Source organism: Macaca nemestrina, chromosome 12, assembly GCF_043159975.1.
Source record: "Macaca nemestrina isolate mMacNem1 chromosome 12, mMacNem.hap1, whole genome shotgun sequence".
NCBI lineage: Eukaryota > Metazoa > Chordata > Mammalia > Primates > Cercopithecidae > Macaca > Macaca nemestrina.
Window position 1 is genome coordinate 8,852,995 of NC_092136.1, and position 15,119 is coordinate 8,868,113.

General features: G+C 57.3%; 1 protein-coding gene across 14 annotated transcripts; it reads right to left on the reverse strand.

Annotated features, from left to right (window-relative positions):
* On the reverse strand, window positions 1-13,588 carry LOC105469573 (SCY1 like pseudokinase 1). Of its 14 annotated transcripts, none has more exons than XM_071074282.1 (18): window positions 13,404-13,587; window positions 12,956-13,096; window positions 12,627-12,749; window positions 12,320-12,546; window positions 11,786-11,876; window positions 11,542-11,697; window positions 7,581-7,739; window positions 6,687-6,794; window positions 5,574-5,687; window positions 3,322-3,477; window positions 2,560-2,748; window positions 2,366-2,441; window positions 1,950-2,114; window positions 1,571-1,662; window positions 821-889; window positions 521-736; window positions 379-433; window positions 1-262 (listed from the first exon to the last, which is right to left on the reverse strand). In XM_071074282.1, exons 1-18 carry the CDS (start codon window positions 13,512-13,514, stop codon window positions 138-140), a joined length of 2,373 nt encoding a protein of 790 aa, XP_070930383.1. In that variant the 5' UTR covers window positions 13,515-13,587; the 3' UTR covers window positions 1-137. The 14 variants fall into 14 exon arrangements, with proteins under 14 accessions (XP_070930383.1, XP_070930391.1, XP_070930382.1 ...); XM_071074290.1 differs by having other exon boundaries at window positions 521-699; window positions 821-892; XM_071074281.1 differs by having other exon boundaries at window positions 821-892.
* Between the last annotated feature and the right edge of the window lie 1,531 nt (window positions 13,589-15,119).

The following is a 15,119-nucleotide window of genomic DNA, read 5'->3' on the forward strand; positions in this document are numbered from 1 at the left end:
TGTGAAATAGAATTTATTGTGGCTCTGATTATGTACACGTGAGATGGCCTGGCCGGGCCGGCCGGGCTCACATGGTTTGTACAATAAATACATCTGTGGGGCGGGCTCTCCGCGGCCGGGAAGCGCCACCGCACGGTTCAGTCCAGCTTCCGGGCTCCCAGCTTCATGGGGCCCTTGGCCGCCTTCCTCTCGGCGCGTTTGGCTTCCATCTCCCGCCGCCGCTCCTCGCGCTTCTTCCGGGCCAGCTCAGCCTTGGCCTGTCCTGGGGTTAGGAAGGGAGCCCCGGTCTCAGCTCTCCAGCCAGTGCCTGCCTGGGGCCTGTAGGGACGGGCTGGTCCGGGAGCCCTAGTCTTCAGCCCGCCCAGGGGAAGCACTTACGACTTTCTGTCTCCAGGCCCTCCCAGTTGTCCTCACCCCACGAGTCCGGCCTAGGCTGTAAAGAAAAGTGTGGGCTGCAGTGGGGCCCACTTCGGGCTGAGGCCCACCATCTCTACCCTCTGGCCAGACCCATGCTGGGTACCTGGGTGCTGGGACGTGCAGACAGGGTAGCGAAGGGGTCACCCTTGTCGCTGGACTCTGGGCCACCCCAGTTATACTCGCTGGCCAGCCGCGTACCCTCGAGAGGTGGCTCCTGGGAGCTTGGCTCCTGCCAGCCCTGTTCCCAGGAGCCCTCAGCTTCCCAGCTGCTCCAGTCGGACTCTGGGGATTTGGAGGGTTTGTGGTCGGAGTTGCTGACCTGTAGAAGAGCGGGAAGGGGAAGTAGCCCTGGGCCCAGGGAGGAAAGGGCCCCATACACACACACCCGCCTGACCCAGCTCACCTGACTAGCACGGCTCACTTGGCCCCCAGTGCTCCAGTCATCCTGCTGGGCCAGCACGGACTCAGCCTCCTGCTGCAGTGTGGGAAGGGACCACTGACTCCCACCGCATGCTAAAGGGCAAGTGAGCCGGCCCCAGCACTGTCGGAGCCACGGGCCCCACCACTGTCTTTTGCCTTCCCCCTCATTTGCTCCTCAGGCTCTGTTTCCCATATATTAAATGGACGCTGACCCTGGCCTGCCTTCAACCCTCTTTTGAGGCCGGGGAATGAGATCTAGATGCCCCTTCCAACAGCCTTGGGGGCCAGAAAATGCTGCTCTCAGTCAGATGGGGAAATTGGGCCCCCAGCTCTGCCCCATTCTGAGGGCAGCCCCAGTCCTCCCTCAGCCCATCCTGAACCCATGCCCCAAGCAGAACTGGTCTGGTTCTAGACCTAGGAGTTGCCTCTCCTTGCTGACCCCAGGGCTTGGTGGGCACTGGAGGAGGGGGAAGAGGGATGGTGTGGGTGAGAGTGAGGAAGTCCATGGAATGCCCCAGGCACCATCTGCCCAGCCTGCTCCCTGGGGCCACGGGTCGAGTGGGGCCTGCTGCTGGCTCTGGTCTACAATGGCCACTCCATGAAGCCTATGCGCCAGGGATGCTATGCAGATGAGGACAGGCCAACTCCAGCCAGGCCCCACAGAAGCTCCCTGAATGGCAGCCTGTGAATTTGAGCTGGGGTCCCCTGGGGAGGCTCCCTCAGCCCCACACACCTCCAGGCTGCCCCAGTCTTCGTCGTCCCATCTGTCAGCAGCGCTGCTGTCCTCTGCTGTGTCCTTGTCCTCTTCCTGCGTCTCCCAGTGGCCTGAGGTTGTAGGGGTGGCAGGAACAGGGGTGGGAGCCGGGGCAGGAACTCCTGGGGAGCAGAGGCTCACTGAGCTTTCAGGGGAGTCTTGGGACAGGGCAGAGGCTGCTAGGGGAAGGGGGCTACTGGGGAGAAGGGGTGCCAAGGAAGCCCACAGGGTGACTAGAGCCTACCCCAGCCCCTATATTCCCCTCACCATCCCCGGGGGAGTCAGACAGTAACAGTTCCTGGGTGCCTGCAGCTCCCAGCCCTCTCAGTCACTGATGCAGCCAGGCCAGGACGCTCACCTTCAGGTGTGGGTCTTTGGGGAATGTTGGTCTCTGCGGGGGCAGTGGTGGGGTGCACACGGATCAGCTTGGAGGTGAGTGAGGAGACCCCGGTCACGGCCCAGCCTGCCCAGCTGGCTGCGGCTCCTCCCATGCCAGGGCTGGAGGCTGCATGGACATCCTTCTCTGGGCAGTGGCATGAGAGAGAGGTGGGTATGGGCACGTCAGGTACCCATGGGTGACAGGACAGCAGGAATTGACAGTGCCCTGTAGCCGCCACTCCCTTCTCCAGGCCTGATTTCTCCCATCTGTGAAGGGGGAGCTGAGTCAAGTCTGCTCACAAGGGCCTTTCAGAAACTCCAGTGGGGGTGGGACACAAACAGGTCACTGTCAAGTACATAGCAGGGAAAGAAGGAACACGAGTGTAGGCCACTCACCCACTTCCTCCAGCTGGGTCGGGTCCTCCGACACAGACTCCAGTTTGGACAGGAAGCTCCGAATGGCCTTGAAGGCCTGTGGGGTAACAAGGGGCAGAGCTGGGGCCTCTGGGGTTCCCAAGAACCTACCAGGCCAGCTAGGGCCTGACATCCCCTACAGCCCCAGCCCAAGGCCAGGCCCAGCTGTGCCTCACCTGGTCCCGCACAGATTTCTCAGGATCTACAGTGAGACCGCAGAGCACAGGCAGGATCTTGTGGGCACAGTCATTCATTGAGTAGAGATTGTGGGTGGCAGCAAAGCCCAGGACACCCGCAACCCGGGACGGTGCAAACGGGTCCTTAGTGGCTCGGCTGAAGGCGGAAGTAAGGACCCTGTGTCTGGTCTATGATGGGGCAGGAAAGAGGGCTCCTGAGTAGAGGGTCAGTGTTGGGGCCCAGAACCACCAGCCCTTACTTCCCAGAACGGGGCCACACGTAGGCCCCCAGAATCTGAAAAATGTAAATGAATCACTTAAATGGGGAGAGTTTACCTAAAACTCTGGACCTGGGCTTCTCTTCCCAAATCACTGGGCTCCACACTGCCTCAGGGCATGGGACCACAACAGCAGCTGTCCCCAGGGCTCGGACACAGGCTCCCTTCCTCCCTGCCCAGCTGATTGTTCATTCCTGTTAACTGTCTGGGCACAGCAAGCATCTGAACTTACAAACCCTGGCTGAGAGGATGCACACAGGCCGGGAGGCCAAGCAGGCCTGGATTCTGATCCCAGATCCACCCTCCTGGCTGTGTGACCTCGGCCAATTCACTCCACCTCTGGGAACCCAGATATGGGACCAACAGCGTTCAGGGCCTGGGTCTCTGGGAGAATGAAGGCCCACACACACAGGACTCCTGGCCCTGGAGGAGGCCGTGGTCCTGCGACAGGGACCAGGCTCCAGCAGTTGTGCAAGACACTCACGCTGGCACTGAGGTACGAGCCGATTTTGCCCAGGCAGACCGTGGTGTTGCAGCGGATGGGACCCTGTTCATCCTTGGCCTGTAGCCGTGCAAAGTGCTTCATCAGCTCCACATTGAGGTTGGCCTCGTTCAGCTTCGGGGCCAGAAGCAGCATGGACTGTGGGGCAGAAATGAGCAGGGGAACTGTGGGCTTTGGTGGGCAAAGAGTCTTGTGCAGGAACAGCCTCCTGGCAGCCCTCATCCCAGAGCACACCCATCAAAGCCTGCAAGGCCACCTCCCAGCCTGGGCCTGGCCCTGGCCCTGGCCCTGTCCAGCATGTTGAGGAAAAGGACCCCATTTCTGTCCCCCCTTACGGCAAAACCTCCAAAGTCTGTCTGCACTCCTGTCGCCCATTTCCTCTGCTCTGCTCTCCTGATGGCACTCCACCTAGACTCATACAAACAGCCCCGCACTCTGCCAAACTGGCTCAGGGTGGGGTCACTGACGCCCTCCATGGTACTAATTTCAATGGCCAGTTCTCCATCCTCACCAAACTTGACCCTCAGCAGTTCTGACATCCCTGAGTTTTCCCTCCCTGAAACTCTGGTCTCTGGTCTTCCAGGACACCAGCCCCTCCTGGTTCTCCTGACCTGCCTGGCTGCTCCTCTGGCTGAGATTCTAACGTTCACACGCTCAGAGCCAATCTTGAGGTCTCTTTTATATTTAACGCTCTTGCCCTAGGTGATCTCAGCCATTTCATGGCTTTAAATGCCTTCTTGTGAGCTGACAACCCCCAGGCACATACCCCTCGCCCAGACTTCCCTAAATTACACACATGCATAACCAGTGGCCAACTTGACATCTCCATCCAGCTGCCTAACAGAAACAGCCAAGATGGGGCCCAGGGCCCAACCTGCTTGCATCAGCTTCTCAGTAAATAGCAACTCCTAACCTTCCAGTTGCCCAGGCCATAAGCCTCAGAGCCACCCTCGTCTCCATATCTTTTTTGTTTTTGAGATGGAGTCTCACTCTGTCATCCAGGCTGGAGTGCAGTGGTGTGATCTATTCACTGCAACCTCCGCCTCCTGGGTTCCAGCAATTCTCTTGCCTCAGCCCTCTAAGTGGCTGGGATTACAAGTGCCCACCACCAATGCCCAGCTAATTTTTTGTATTTTTATTTTATTTTATTTTTTTGAGACAGAGTCCTGCTCTGTGGCCCAGGCTAGAGAGCAGTGGCGCGATCTCGGCTCACTGCAAGCTTTGTCTCCCGGGTTCACACCATTCTCCTGCCTCAGCCTCCTGAGTAGCTGGCACTACAGGCGTGCATCACCAAATGCGGCTAACCTTTGTATTTTTTTTAGAGATGGGGTTTGGCCACGATGACCAGGCTGGTCTCAAACTCCTGGGCTCAAGCGATCCTCCCACCTGGGCCTCCCAAAGTGCTGGGATCACAGGCATGAGCCACTGCGCCCAGCCCCTGACCATTGTTTCTAAAACCACAAACTCTTCTCCCCACACTTTCCAACAATACATATTTTCTTTTCTTTTTTTTTGAAACGGAGTTTCGCTCTTGTTGCCCAGGCTGGAGTGCAATGGCATGATCTCGGCTCACTGCAACCTCTGCCTCCCAGGTTCAATTAAGCCTCCTGCCGAGTAGCTGGGATTACAGGCATGTGCCACCATGCCCAGTTGGTTTGGGATTACAGGCGTGCGCCACCATGCCCAGCTGGTTTGGGATTACAGGCATGTGCCACCATGCCCAGCTGGTTTGGGATTACAGGCATGTGCCACCATGCCCAGTTGGTTTTGTACTTTTTAGTAGAGACAGGGTTTCGCCATGTTGGTCAGGCTGGTCTTGAACTCCTGACCTCAGGTGATCCGCTGGCCTCAGCCTCCCAAAGTGCAGGGATTACAGGCGTGAGCCACCACGCCCGGCCAACAATACATGTGTTCTAATTCTGTTATATTGTCTGGCAAGCCCACTCTCTGTGCCCTGGAAAGGAAGCTCCATGAGTGCAGGGGGCTGGGCACCTCATGCACGCTGCCTCCCAGCATGGGGCTTGGGCCAGGAACAGGCAGGTGCTCATTGTCTGCTGAATGGAGGACCTGTCCCCCCCCGCCAGCTGCGGAGCTGCACCCACAGCATGAACCCACACAGCAAGGACAGTGCCTGCTTGGACCTATGGGCCAAAGCCAAGGCCTCTGTGTCTAGGGTGAGCCCCTCCAAGCCTTGGAAAACCAGGGGTAGCCACTCTGGGCCTGGTCACACCCACCTTGACCGTCTGCTCCCGGATGGCAGGGTTGGTGTCCAGAAAGCCATGTACGACGTGGGGGAAGATCTGGGTGTTGACCGTTGGCTCATCAAGGTACTGGATGAACTGCTCCATCTGTGGCCCACGTTGGGATGTGTCAACATGGTCAGCCCCTCCCACTCTATCCCCACAGCCATGGAACCATTCCTGGCTTAGCTTTTCCACCCAGCAGGCACTGGCCAGCCAGGTCAACCTCCTGAGCCCCTACCCAGGTGTTTGGCTTCAGGCCCAGGTGGAGTGAGGAGAGGCCAGGAGGGCGCTAGGAAAGCCTGGCTCATAGTCTGGCTCATCTGGTCACCCTCTCAGAGCCTGGTCTATTTTTTTTTTTTTTTCTGAGATGGAGTCTCGCTCTGTCGCCAAGGCTGGAGTGCAGTGGCACGATGTCGGCTCACTGCAACCTCTGCCTCCCAGGTTCAAGCGATTCTACTGCCTCAGCCTCCCGAGCAGCTGGGATTACAGGCACCCACCACCATACCCGGCTAATTTTTGTATTTTTAGTAGAAACGGGGTTTCACCATGTTGGCTAGGCTGGTCTTGAACTACTGACTTCAGGTGATCTGCCCACTTTGGCCTCCCAAAGTGCTGGGATTACAGGCATAAGCCACCACGCCCAGCCTGAGCCTCTTCTATAAACGAGGGTACCACCCCTGCCCTGCTCCTCCCCGCCTGCCCACAGCGCCATGAGGACTGGTGGGTTTGGTGGTTGCAGAGGGAATGGCACTGGGAACCACTGGTACTTCCTAGACCCCATCCATCCTGTCTGATGCTCCCAGCTGCCCTGGGGTTGGCAGGAGAGAGACTGTATCCCCACTCTAGAGGGCTAGAGTGATTGAGCCAGGAGAGGAGGGGGCATTAGAGTGCTGCAGCCTGGGCAGTTGGCCATTCCCAAAGCTGCCAAGGAGCCCTGTATGTGGCCAACTTCCTGAGAGCCTGGCCTCAGGGATTCCCTCACTTCTGTATATGTTCAGGGGTGGGGTTTCTGGGGTCCCTGTGCAGCCAGGGCAGGTGCCTCCCCAGCAGCCAGGGTAGGGTCTGGGTGGGGTGGACCACCGTGGCGTCTGGTAGAGGCTTCACCTGCTGCAGGAGGCGGATGCGCATGGCCCGGTCAGTAGATGAGAACATCTTGACCACCACAGGGATGATCTTCTGCTGATATTCCTCAGCGCTCAGGAACTTGCCCACCTGAAAGGGCAGAAAGAAGGATTCGGTCACTCACAGGAATGGGCTGACTTTGCTGGGCTCATCTAAATTCCTGGGGCTGATATCCCAGGATGGGAACGAAGTGATGGCAGAGTGGGAGGCAGGCATTTCTTCAGCAGCTCCTCTGCCCATATTCCATCTCCGCCCTGCCCTTAACCTTTCTGGGCCACGGCCTCTTTCAGGAGGCTGATGAAAGCTCTGGGCCACCCCCTACAAGGAGGTACCTTTATGCCATATGCAGAAATTCTGCCTGCAATTTCTGGGGGTTCTTAGCTATACAGGACTTGCTTGTTGTCTTCTCCCCTCCTGGCAAGACTTTCAGGTGAAAGGGTTCTCCCCAAGGTGAGGAGGGCAGGGACTGGCCGGCGCCCATAAAAAGGTGGGCTGGGGTCTGAGGAAGGGGTGGAAGATCCAGCCCCCAGAAGTCAGGTGAGCTGAGTGCTAAGCAGTCAGGAGGGAGATGGCAAAGTGGGGTGGTGAGTAGGTAATCCCCTGGGCCCTGGGAACCAGGGTGCACAGGTCAGACCCAGGGAAATGGAGGAAGGGCTGAGGGTTGTGAAACCAGAAGTTTGTGGGAAAAGGATTTTAGGGGCAGAGTCTCTCCTCCCCAGGGGACAGCTGGTCAGGTGCCTGTTTATAGACGCTGGCAGGAAGCTCCTGCACATATGGGCTTGGGTCTGCCCTAACTAGGCTGCCCTACCCCAGGGCCTTCTCTTTGGCAGTTCCTGTGCACCTAGCCAGCCTTCTGGGTCCCACAGCTCCACTCACCTTGAAGAGGGGCGTGAGGACAACGGCCCCCGCATTGCCAAACTCGAAGGCGGTCAGCAGCTGGGGCAGCACCTTGTGCCGACAGAAATCCTCAGGGAACGCATCCAGGCTCTTGCTCAGCTCCTGGAAGAACTTTTGCTTCTCGGCTGGCTCTTTGATCTGGGGGAGTGAGGATGGGACCCAGGGAAGAGATCAGCCTGGCTGTAGCCCAAACCCAGCCATGGGTGAGGACAAGAACTGACGCTTATGGGCTCCAGAGCCTGGCTGCCTGGGTTCAAAGCCCAACTGTACCGCTTAAGTGCTGTGTAAAATGGGATAACAGCTCTACTATCTACGGGATTGTTCTGAGAATTCAACCAGAAAATGCACATAAAAGCTGTAGCATAGTCCTGGCACACAGCAGATGCTCAGTCCGTTAGGGACTATTGCTGTCATTGCGGCCACCTGACCTGTTGCTGGGAGAGCAGCCACTAGGGGCATCAGAGGCATCACTAGGGGCATCAGGCCCTTTATCAATGTTGCCTCTACTGCTCCCTACCTAGGATGTGAGCACAGAGGAGGAAACTGAAGATCAAAGAGGTGAAGGGGTTTACTTGGTTCCCCTGCCCTGGCTGGGTTGGGCATGAAGTTCCTGGTAGGCCATAGGAAGGCAGGGATTAGGTACACTTTACCCCCAGACCTCATCCTCCCACTGAGCTAAAATGAACCAGGCTGTCAGCTCAATGGTCTACTTTTAGTCCTCCTAACCCCCCTTTGAGGCCATGATACCCCAACTCATATTTCCTGAGCACAGATTATGTGCTAAAACCTTTACACAGATTATCTCAGTCCTCTTCACGACTTTACGAGGTAGGTGCTAATGTAATCCACATTTTACCAACAAGGAAGCTGAGGCACAGAGAGGGCAAGGAGCTTGTCCAAAGTCACACAGCTAAGAAGCAGTCAGAGGAGGGTCTGACTCAGTGGTCTGGCGCCTCTCCTGTGCTGTACACTTCAAAAGATGCTGTCACTCCCCCCATTCACAAAGGGGGAGATAGAGGGTCAAGATCAGCAGCCAAGAGTGGCCAGTATTGTGTTCCAAAGTCCGGGTGCTGTACCGCCATCCCCACAGCCACGGCTTAGCCTGGGAGAGGCGACCTCTGGCTTGGGACAAGGAGGACCTAGATGGCCCTCAAGCAGCTCAGACCAGCGTGGGAGGCAGGCTTGGTGCTCTGATCACATGATTCAGCGGGGCCAAGGCCCAGAGAGGCTAAATCACATCCAAGGTCATACATCGAGAGTCACAGCTGGGTTCTCTCCACCACGCCACCCAGCAATGGGAAGAGGGGCCCCTGGGCACTGCCCTCTCATGTTCTCCGGGAAGCTCCCGAAACCCCATTTCCTATGAGGCACATTTCAGGGAGAAGGGCAGCTTGGCAGAGCCAGCCGTATAAGGAGAACTCCACATAACAAAGTTCCTGCTGCCCCGACACTGCCCAGGAGGCAACAGGGCCTCAGCATTTCCAGCAGCTTCTCCTTCCAGGTTCCCACCCTCCAAAGGCCCTCCCCGCCCCGCAGCATCTGAGTCAAGATTCCATGGCATCTGCTGGGTCAGGGTCTGTGGAGTGCCTGCCACTCTCCTCCCTTGCTCCTGATTCTGATTCTCAGCTCCCGCTGTTTTCCTCACACACGGCTGGGTCCAGGCATTGCATAGAGCAGAGCCTCCCTCCCTCCTCCCTACAGCAACCCTGCGGGCCAGTGCACCTGGATGCTCCTCACTATATACATGCGGAAACCAAGGTTCAGAGGCAAAGCAGAGGGCTCCCTCCTCAGCATCTCTCCGTGTGCTGTCGCCTCTGCCTGGAACTCCTCCTCCAGGTACCATCCCTCTGGCTCCCACCATCATGTCCTTCAGGCCTCAGCTCAAATGTCACTTCAGAGAGCCCATCCCTGAACACCCACTCCAGTACTTTCTTTCCTGCACTGGTTTTTTCTTTCTTTTTTTTTTTTGAGACTGAGTTTTGCTCTTGTTGCCCAGGCTGGAGCGCAATGGCACAGTCTCAGCTCACCGCAACCTCCTGCCTCACAGGTTCAAGTGATTCTCCCGCCTCAGCCTCCCGAGTAGCTGGGATTACAGGTATGCGCTACCACACCCGGCTAATTTTCTGTATTTTTAGTAGAGACGGGGTTTCTCCATGTTGGTCAGGCTGGTCTCGAACCCCTGACCTCAAATAATCCGCCTGCCCCGACCTCCCAAAGTGCTGGGATTACAGGTATGAGCCACCACACTGGTTGGTTTTCTTATTTATGGTGTTTTTTTTTTTTTTTTTTTGAGACAGAGATTCGCTCTTGTTGCCCAGGCTAGAATACAATGGCATGATCTTGGCTCACTGCAACCTCCACCTCCCAGGTTCAAGCGATTTTCCTGCCCCAGCCTTCCTGAGTAGCTGGGATTACAGGTATGCGCCACCATGCCCAGCTAATTTTTGTACTTTTAGTAGAGATGGGGTTTCTCCATGTTGGTCAGCTGGTATCAAACTCCTGACCTCAGGTGATCCACCTGCCTCAACCTCCCAAAGTGCTGGGATTACAGGCCTGAGCCACCGAGCCCTGCTCTTATTTATGGTTTTTAATGTTTTCTGTCTCTCCCCCAGCAAGAGTTCCCAAGGGTGGGGATCTGGTCTGTTTACTTGTTGCTAGATCCTTGAGGGCAGGGATCTAGGTCTGCCTCACCTTCCTCCACACTGAGCTGGAGCTGCCCACCCCCCTGCAGCCAGCACAGGGTGTTATACCCCTGAGGACCAGAGCCAGAATGTGCATGTGGAGTGACTGGAGTAACCAGAGCCGGCCCTAAATGCCTGCTGGGCGCAGAACACTACACCATGCACTTTCAATTCTGGCTCCTCATTGGGCCCCTCTGAAGTAGGTACAGGTTGAGTCTCCCTTGTCCAAAATATTTGGGACCAGAAGTGTTTCAGATTTCAGATGTTTTCGGATTTTGGAATATGTGCATTATACCAATTCTATATATACATATACATTTTTTTTTTTGAGACAGAGTCTCACACTGTCGCCCAGGCTGGAGTGCAGTGGCGCTATCTCGGCTCAGTGCAACCTTCGTCTCCTGGGTTCAAGTGATTCTCCTACCTCAGCCTCCTGAGTAGCTGGGATTACAGGCGCCCGCCCAGCTGATTTTTTGTATTTTTAGTAGAGATGGGGTTTCTCCATGTTGGTCAGGCTGGTCTTGAATTCCCGACCTCAGATGATTCACCTGCCTCAGCCTCCCAAAGAACAGGGATTACAGGCGTGAGCCACTGCACCCAGCCCAAATTTAACATTTGTAATCCAAAAAATGCAAAATACTCCAATGGGCATTTCCTTGGATTGTAATGTTGGTGGTCAAAATGTTTCCAGTTTTGGAGTACTTAGATCATCCATTTTCGGATTAGGGATGCTCAACCTGTACTATTTTTTTTTTTTTTTTTTTTTTTTTTTGAGACTGAGTCTGGCTCTGTCGCCCAGGCTGGAGTGCAGTGGCCGGATCTCAGCTCACTGCAAGCTCCGCCTCCCGGATTTACGCTGTTCTCCTGCCTCAGCCTCCCGAGTAGCTGGGACCACAGGCGCCCGCCACCTCGCCCGGCTAGTTTTTTGTATTTTTTAGTAGAGACGGGGTTTCACCGTGTTAGCCAGGATGGTCTCGATCTCCTGACCTTGTGATCCGCCCGTCTCAGCCTCCCAAAGTGCTGGGATTACATGCTTGAGCCACCGTGCCTGGCTAACCTGTACTATTATTGGGACTGAACTTCAGCCAAGTGAAGTCACAGAGTGAGTATGAGCTGGAGCCTGGGTTTGAACCCCGATTGGCCTAACTCCACAGTCCATGCTTGTCTCCTGAGGGTCAATTGTGAGATACCCTGAAAAACAGGGTAGGGGCAGAATGAAAAAGGTAGGGTCGAAGCCCAGGGTGAGTTGGGGGGCTCACCTGAATCTCCTCCAGGAAGAGGTTGGTCTCTACAAAGCGGTTGCTCATGAAGCCACCAGGTGCCCGGCAGTTCTGCAGGAAGCGGGCCGGGTTGGGACGCACCTTGGGGTTCGCTCCCACCAGCTCACAGTAATGGGGTACTAGTGATTTGGGGATCTGTAGGGGAGGGGTCAGTGTCAGGGCAGGGGTAGCCAGCTGGCAGAGGGGCCGAGGCAGGGCAAACAGCCAGGGGCAAGAAACTTACCTTCCCAGGGTTGCGTAGGGCTGCTGCCCGAGGTAGGGGCCCATTGAAGACTTCCCAGATGAGGCAGCCCAAGCGCCACATGTCTGCTGACCTGTGGCAGTGACCCAGAGCTCTTAGGGCCCCACCAACCACCTGCACAGGCCTCCAGCCTGCCTTGGGCACCAGGCACTCACGGCATGCCAGGGCCTGGCAATGTCCCTCAGCTGAGCCATCAGTCCCAAGAGGCAGGTTTCATTAGCCTCACTTAACAGATTAAAAAAACCGAGGCTCAGAAAAGTAGGCACATCTGCCCAGGTCACAGAGCTTTCAAGTTCAGAATCACCCAACCCCGAAGGCTGCATCCATCCTGCCCTACCACCCTGAGGACCCTGGGGGCAGAGGAGTGTCCCTCACTCCTGGGACACTGATTCCCTCCCCAGCCAGGCAGCAGGGAACAGGGAGTACCAACTAGTCTAGGAGTCCTGAGGCTGCAGGGGCCTCCAGGACAGGGCAGCTTGGGGCGCGCTGCCCCTAGTACTCAGAGAGAGTACCCACCACTTCTCTCTGACCACTCTGCCACTGCTGTCAGCCAACTCCGGGGGGTCATACTGCTCAAGCTCGGGGATCCCCTTGCGGGGAGGTCCCCCACCGTTGCCCTGGGCTGAATACATGTAGTCCAGGCCCCCAAGCTTCCACTCGCCAGCTCGGTCCACGAACACGGCGGCCATGCAGACATTGTTGTGGATGAGGCTGCAGTCGTTGACCAGGAAGCTGAGGGCTTTCTGGGGGCAGAAGGAGCCATCACGCCCCAGTACCTGCAACCCCCCATCCCTGCTCTCATCACCACTGCCCCCCACCTCACCACAATCTGGTGTAGCCCCCAGGAGATCTCCAGCTCCTTCAGGCCACCAGCCTCCACTCTCGCCTTGAGGTATATTCCCAACGGAGTCACAGCCTCTGTCACGACGTGGAGACATTTTTCTGTCTGGGGAAGGGGACACAGGGTTATCAAGGGCAGAGAGGCCGAGAGGAAGGAGAGATAAGTGACTTGAAGTGGGGAGAGATGGGGAAGAGGAAACCAAATCTGGGGGTGCTGGGGCACATAGGGTGGAAACAGGGCAGGAAGGGAGACAGGAGTGGGTAACCAGGAGATAGTGAGAGGCAGAGACGGGCAGGCAAGGCAGCGGGTACCTCCAGTCCATCGATGTAAGCCAGGATGTTGGGATGCCGTAGAGTTTTGAGGCGCTTGAAAGCAGCTTTGGCCACCTGGGTCTGCTCTTCCGCGCCAGGCTTCACATCATAGACGAAGATGGACACGGGACAGCCTGTGGCCTGGGGGAGGGCAGCGGGGCCTGAGATGGTCCCAGAGCTGTTGTGTTGCCGGAGACAAGGGCCGGCAGCCCAGGCTGTCCCAGGTCAGCCTTAGGGACACTTCGCCGGGCCCACGTGACCCCGGCCCTGTCCGCCTGTCGGTCCCACGGTCCCTCCGCCCGCCACGTAGGCACTGCCCGCCCCCTCCCCGGCCCGCTACCCCGAGGCTCCGCCGCCACGTCAGGCCGGGCGCGACGCAGCGGGGCCGGCGGCGCGGACTAGGCAAGGCCCAGGTCGGCCGCGGCCTACGGAGCTCGGTCGCACTCACCTTCTTGCGGCCACGGTGCAGGGCCCAGGGCCCGGGCGGGCCGCCCTCTGGGGGCTCCGGGATGAGCTCGAACGGAAAGTCCCGGACCGGGTCCCGAGCAAAGAACCACATCGTACCCACCGCCGCCGCGGGCTCGGGAGCCTTAGCTCCGGGTCCTCCGGCCGCCCGAGCCGGGGCGGGGCGGAGAGGGGGCGGGGCCTGCGTCGGATGGGGGCGGGGCGCGGGGCGGGGTGGGGCAGAACCTGAGTTGGGGCGGGAAGGGGCGGGGCCAACTGAGAAGCGGGAGAGGGGAGGGGACGGGACCTAGGGAAGGGTGGAGAGAGGCCGGGGCTAGTCCGGGGCGGCAGGCGGTACTAAGATCAGTACTCCGCCGCCGGGTAAGTCACTTAGAACCCTCCAAGCCTGTGAACCCTTAGGGGCGGGATAATAGAGCCTGCCTTCTAGCGTATTGTAAGAATGAGAGCTTTAGAAGGGGCAGACGGATGGGGAAAACGAGGCAAAAAGGGAGAGAGGTAGGGAGACTGACACGCATGAGAGGGCACAGTGAGGAGTGAGTCAGAGACCCAGAGAGGGAGACTGGCCCCACGCCAGACACTCTCTCCCACCAGCAAGTGGGTGCCTCCAAGCTGCGGGGAGGAGTCGGTACTGATGAAGTGACCAGGAGAGAAGCACGAGGAGACGCCCCAGAGAAAGAGCATGGTGAGAGGCAGAGAGTGAATCCAAGGTTCCAAGGAGGTCCAGAACCCCGGGGCAGGGGCGGTCACCCAGGAAATGGAGGAAGGAGAGACTGAGGAGGGAAGAAGAAGTGACCCCAGGGAAGGAGGGGTGGAGAAGGAGCAGCTTGGCAAGTCCGGAAGAGGTCAAAGGCCTGGGAGGGGCCCCTGCTCTCCAGGGCTCAGCTGTCCGGCTCTCCGGCAAACAGCTTGCATCTCTCAGTGCCTGTGCGGACAGCCATGGAGTGGTGTTAGCTCAATCAGCACATCACACTGGTGGGGATCCAGCCCCTGAGCTGTGTAGGAAGGGCTGGACAGGCGGTGGTTCCTCTGCAGGTAGGGTCTCAGGACCCAGGTGTGGGCGGCAAGCCACCCAGGTGCCGAGGCAAGAGATCGAGGGCGCGAGCTGTTCCGGTATAATAAAATATACAAAATAATAGTTATACTAGATATAGATAATAGATATGATTATATATGAATATCATTAATCATTAGTCTATAGCAATTACTCTTTACTCTAATATTATAATAATCCTTGCTCCACAATCATAACCTAGGAGAAACCAGGCCATACAGAGATAGGAGCTGAGGGGACATAGTGAGAAGTGACCAGAAGACAGGAGTGCGAGCTTTCTGTTATGCCCGGGCAGGGCCACCAGAGGGCTCTTTGGTCTAGTGGTAACGCCAGCGTCTGGCGTTACCAAGTGGACAGCGTTACCAAGTGGGCTGTGGTCTAGTGGTAGCGTCAGTGTCAAGGAAAAGCACCCGCTACTTAGCAGACCGGGAAAGGGAGACTCCCTTTCCCAGGAGGAGTTCAGAAAAGACTCTGCTCCTCCACCTCTTGTGGATAACACCCACAGTTATCCAGAGGCCTAACCATCTCCATGTGATGCTGTGTTTCAGTGGTCACACTCCTAGTCTGCCTTCATGTTCCATCCTGTACACCTGGCTCTGCCTTTTAGATAACAGTAGCAAATTAGTGAAAGGACTAAAAGCCTCTGAT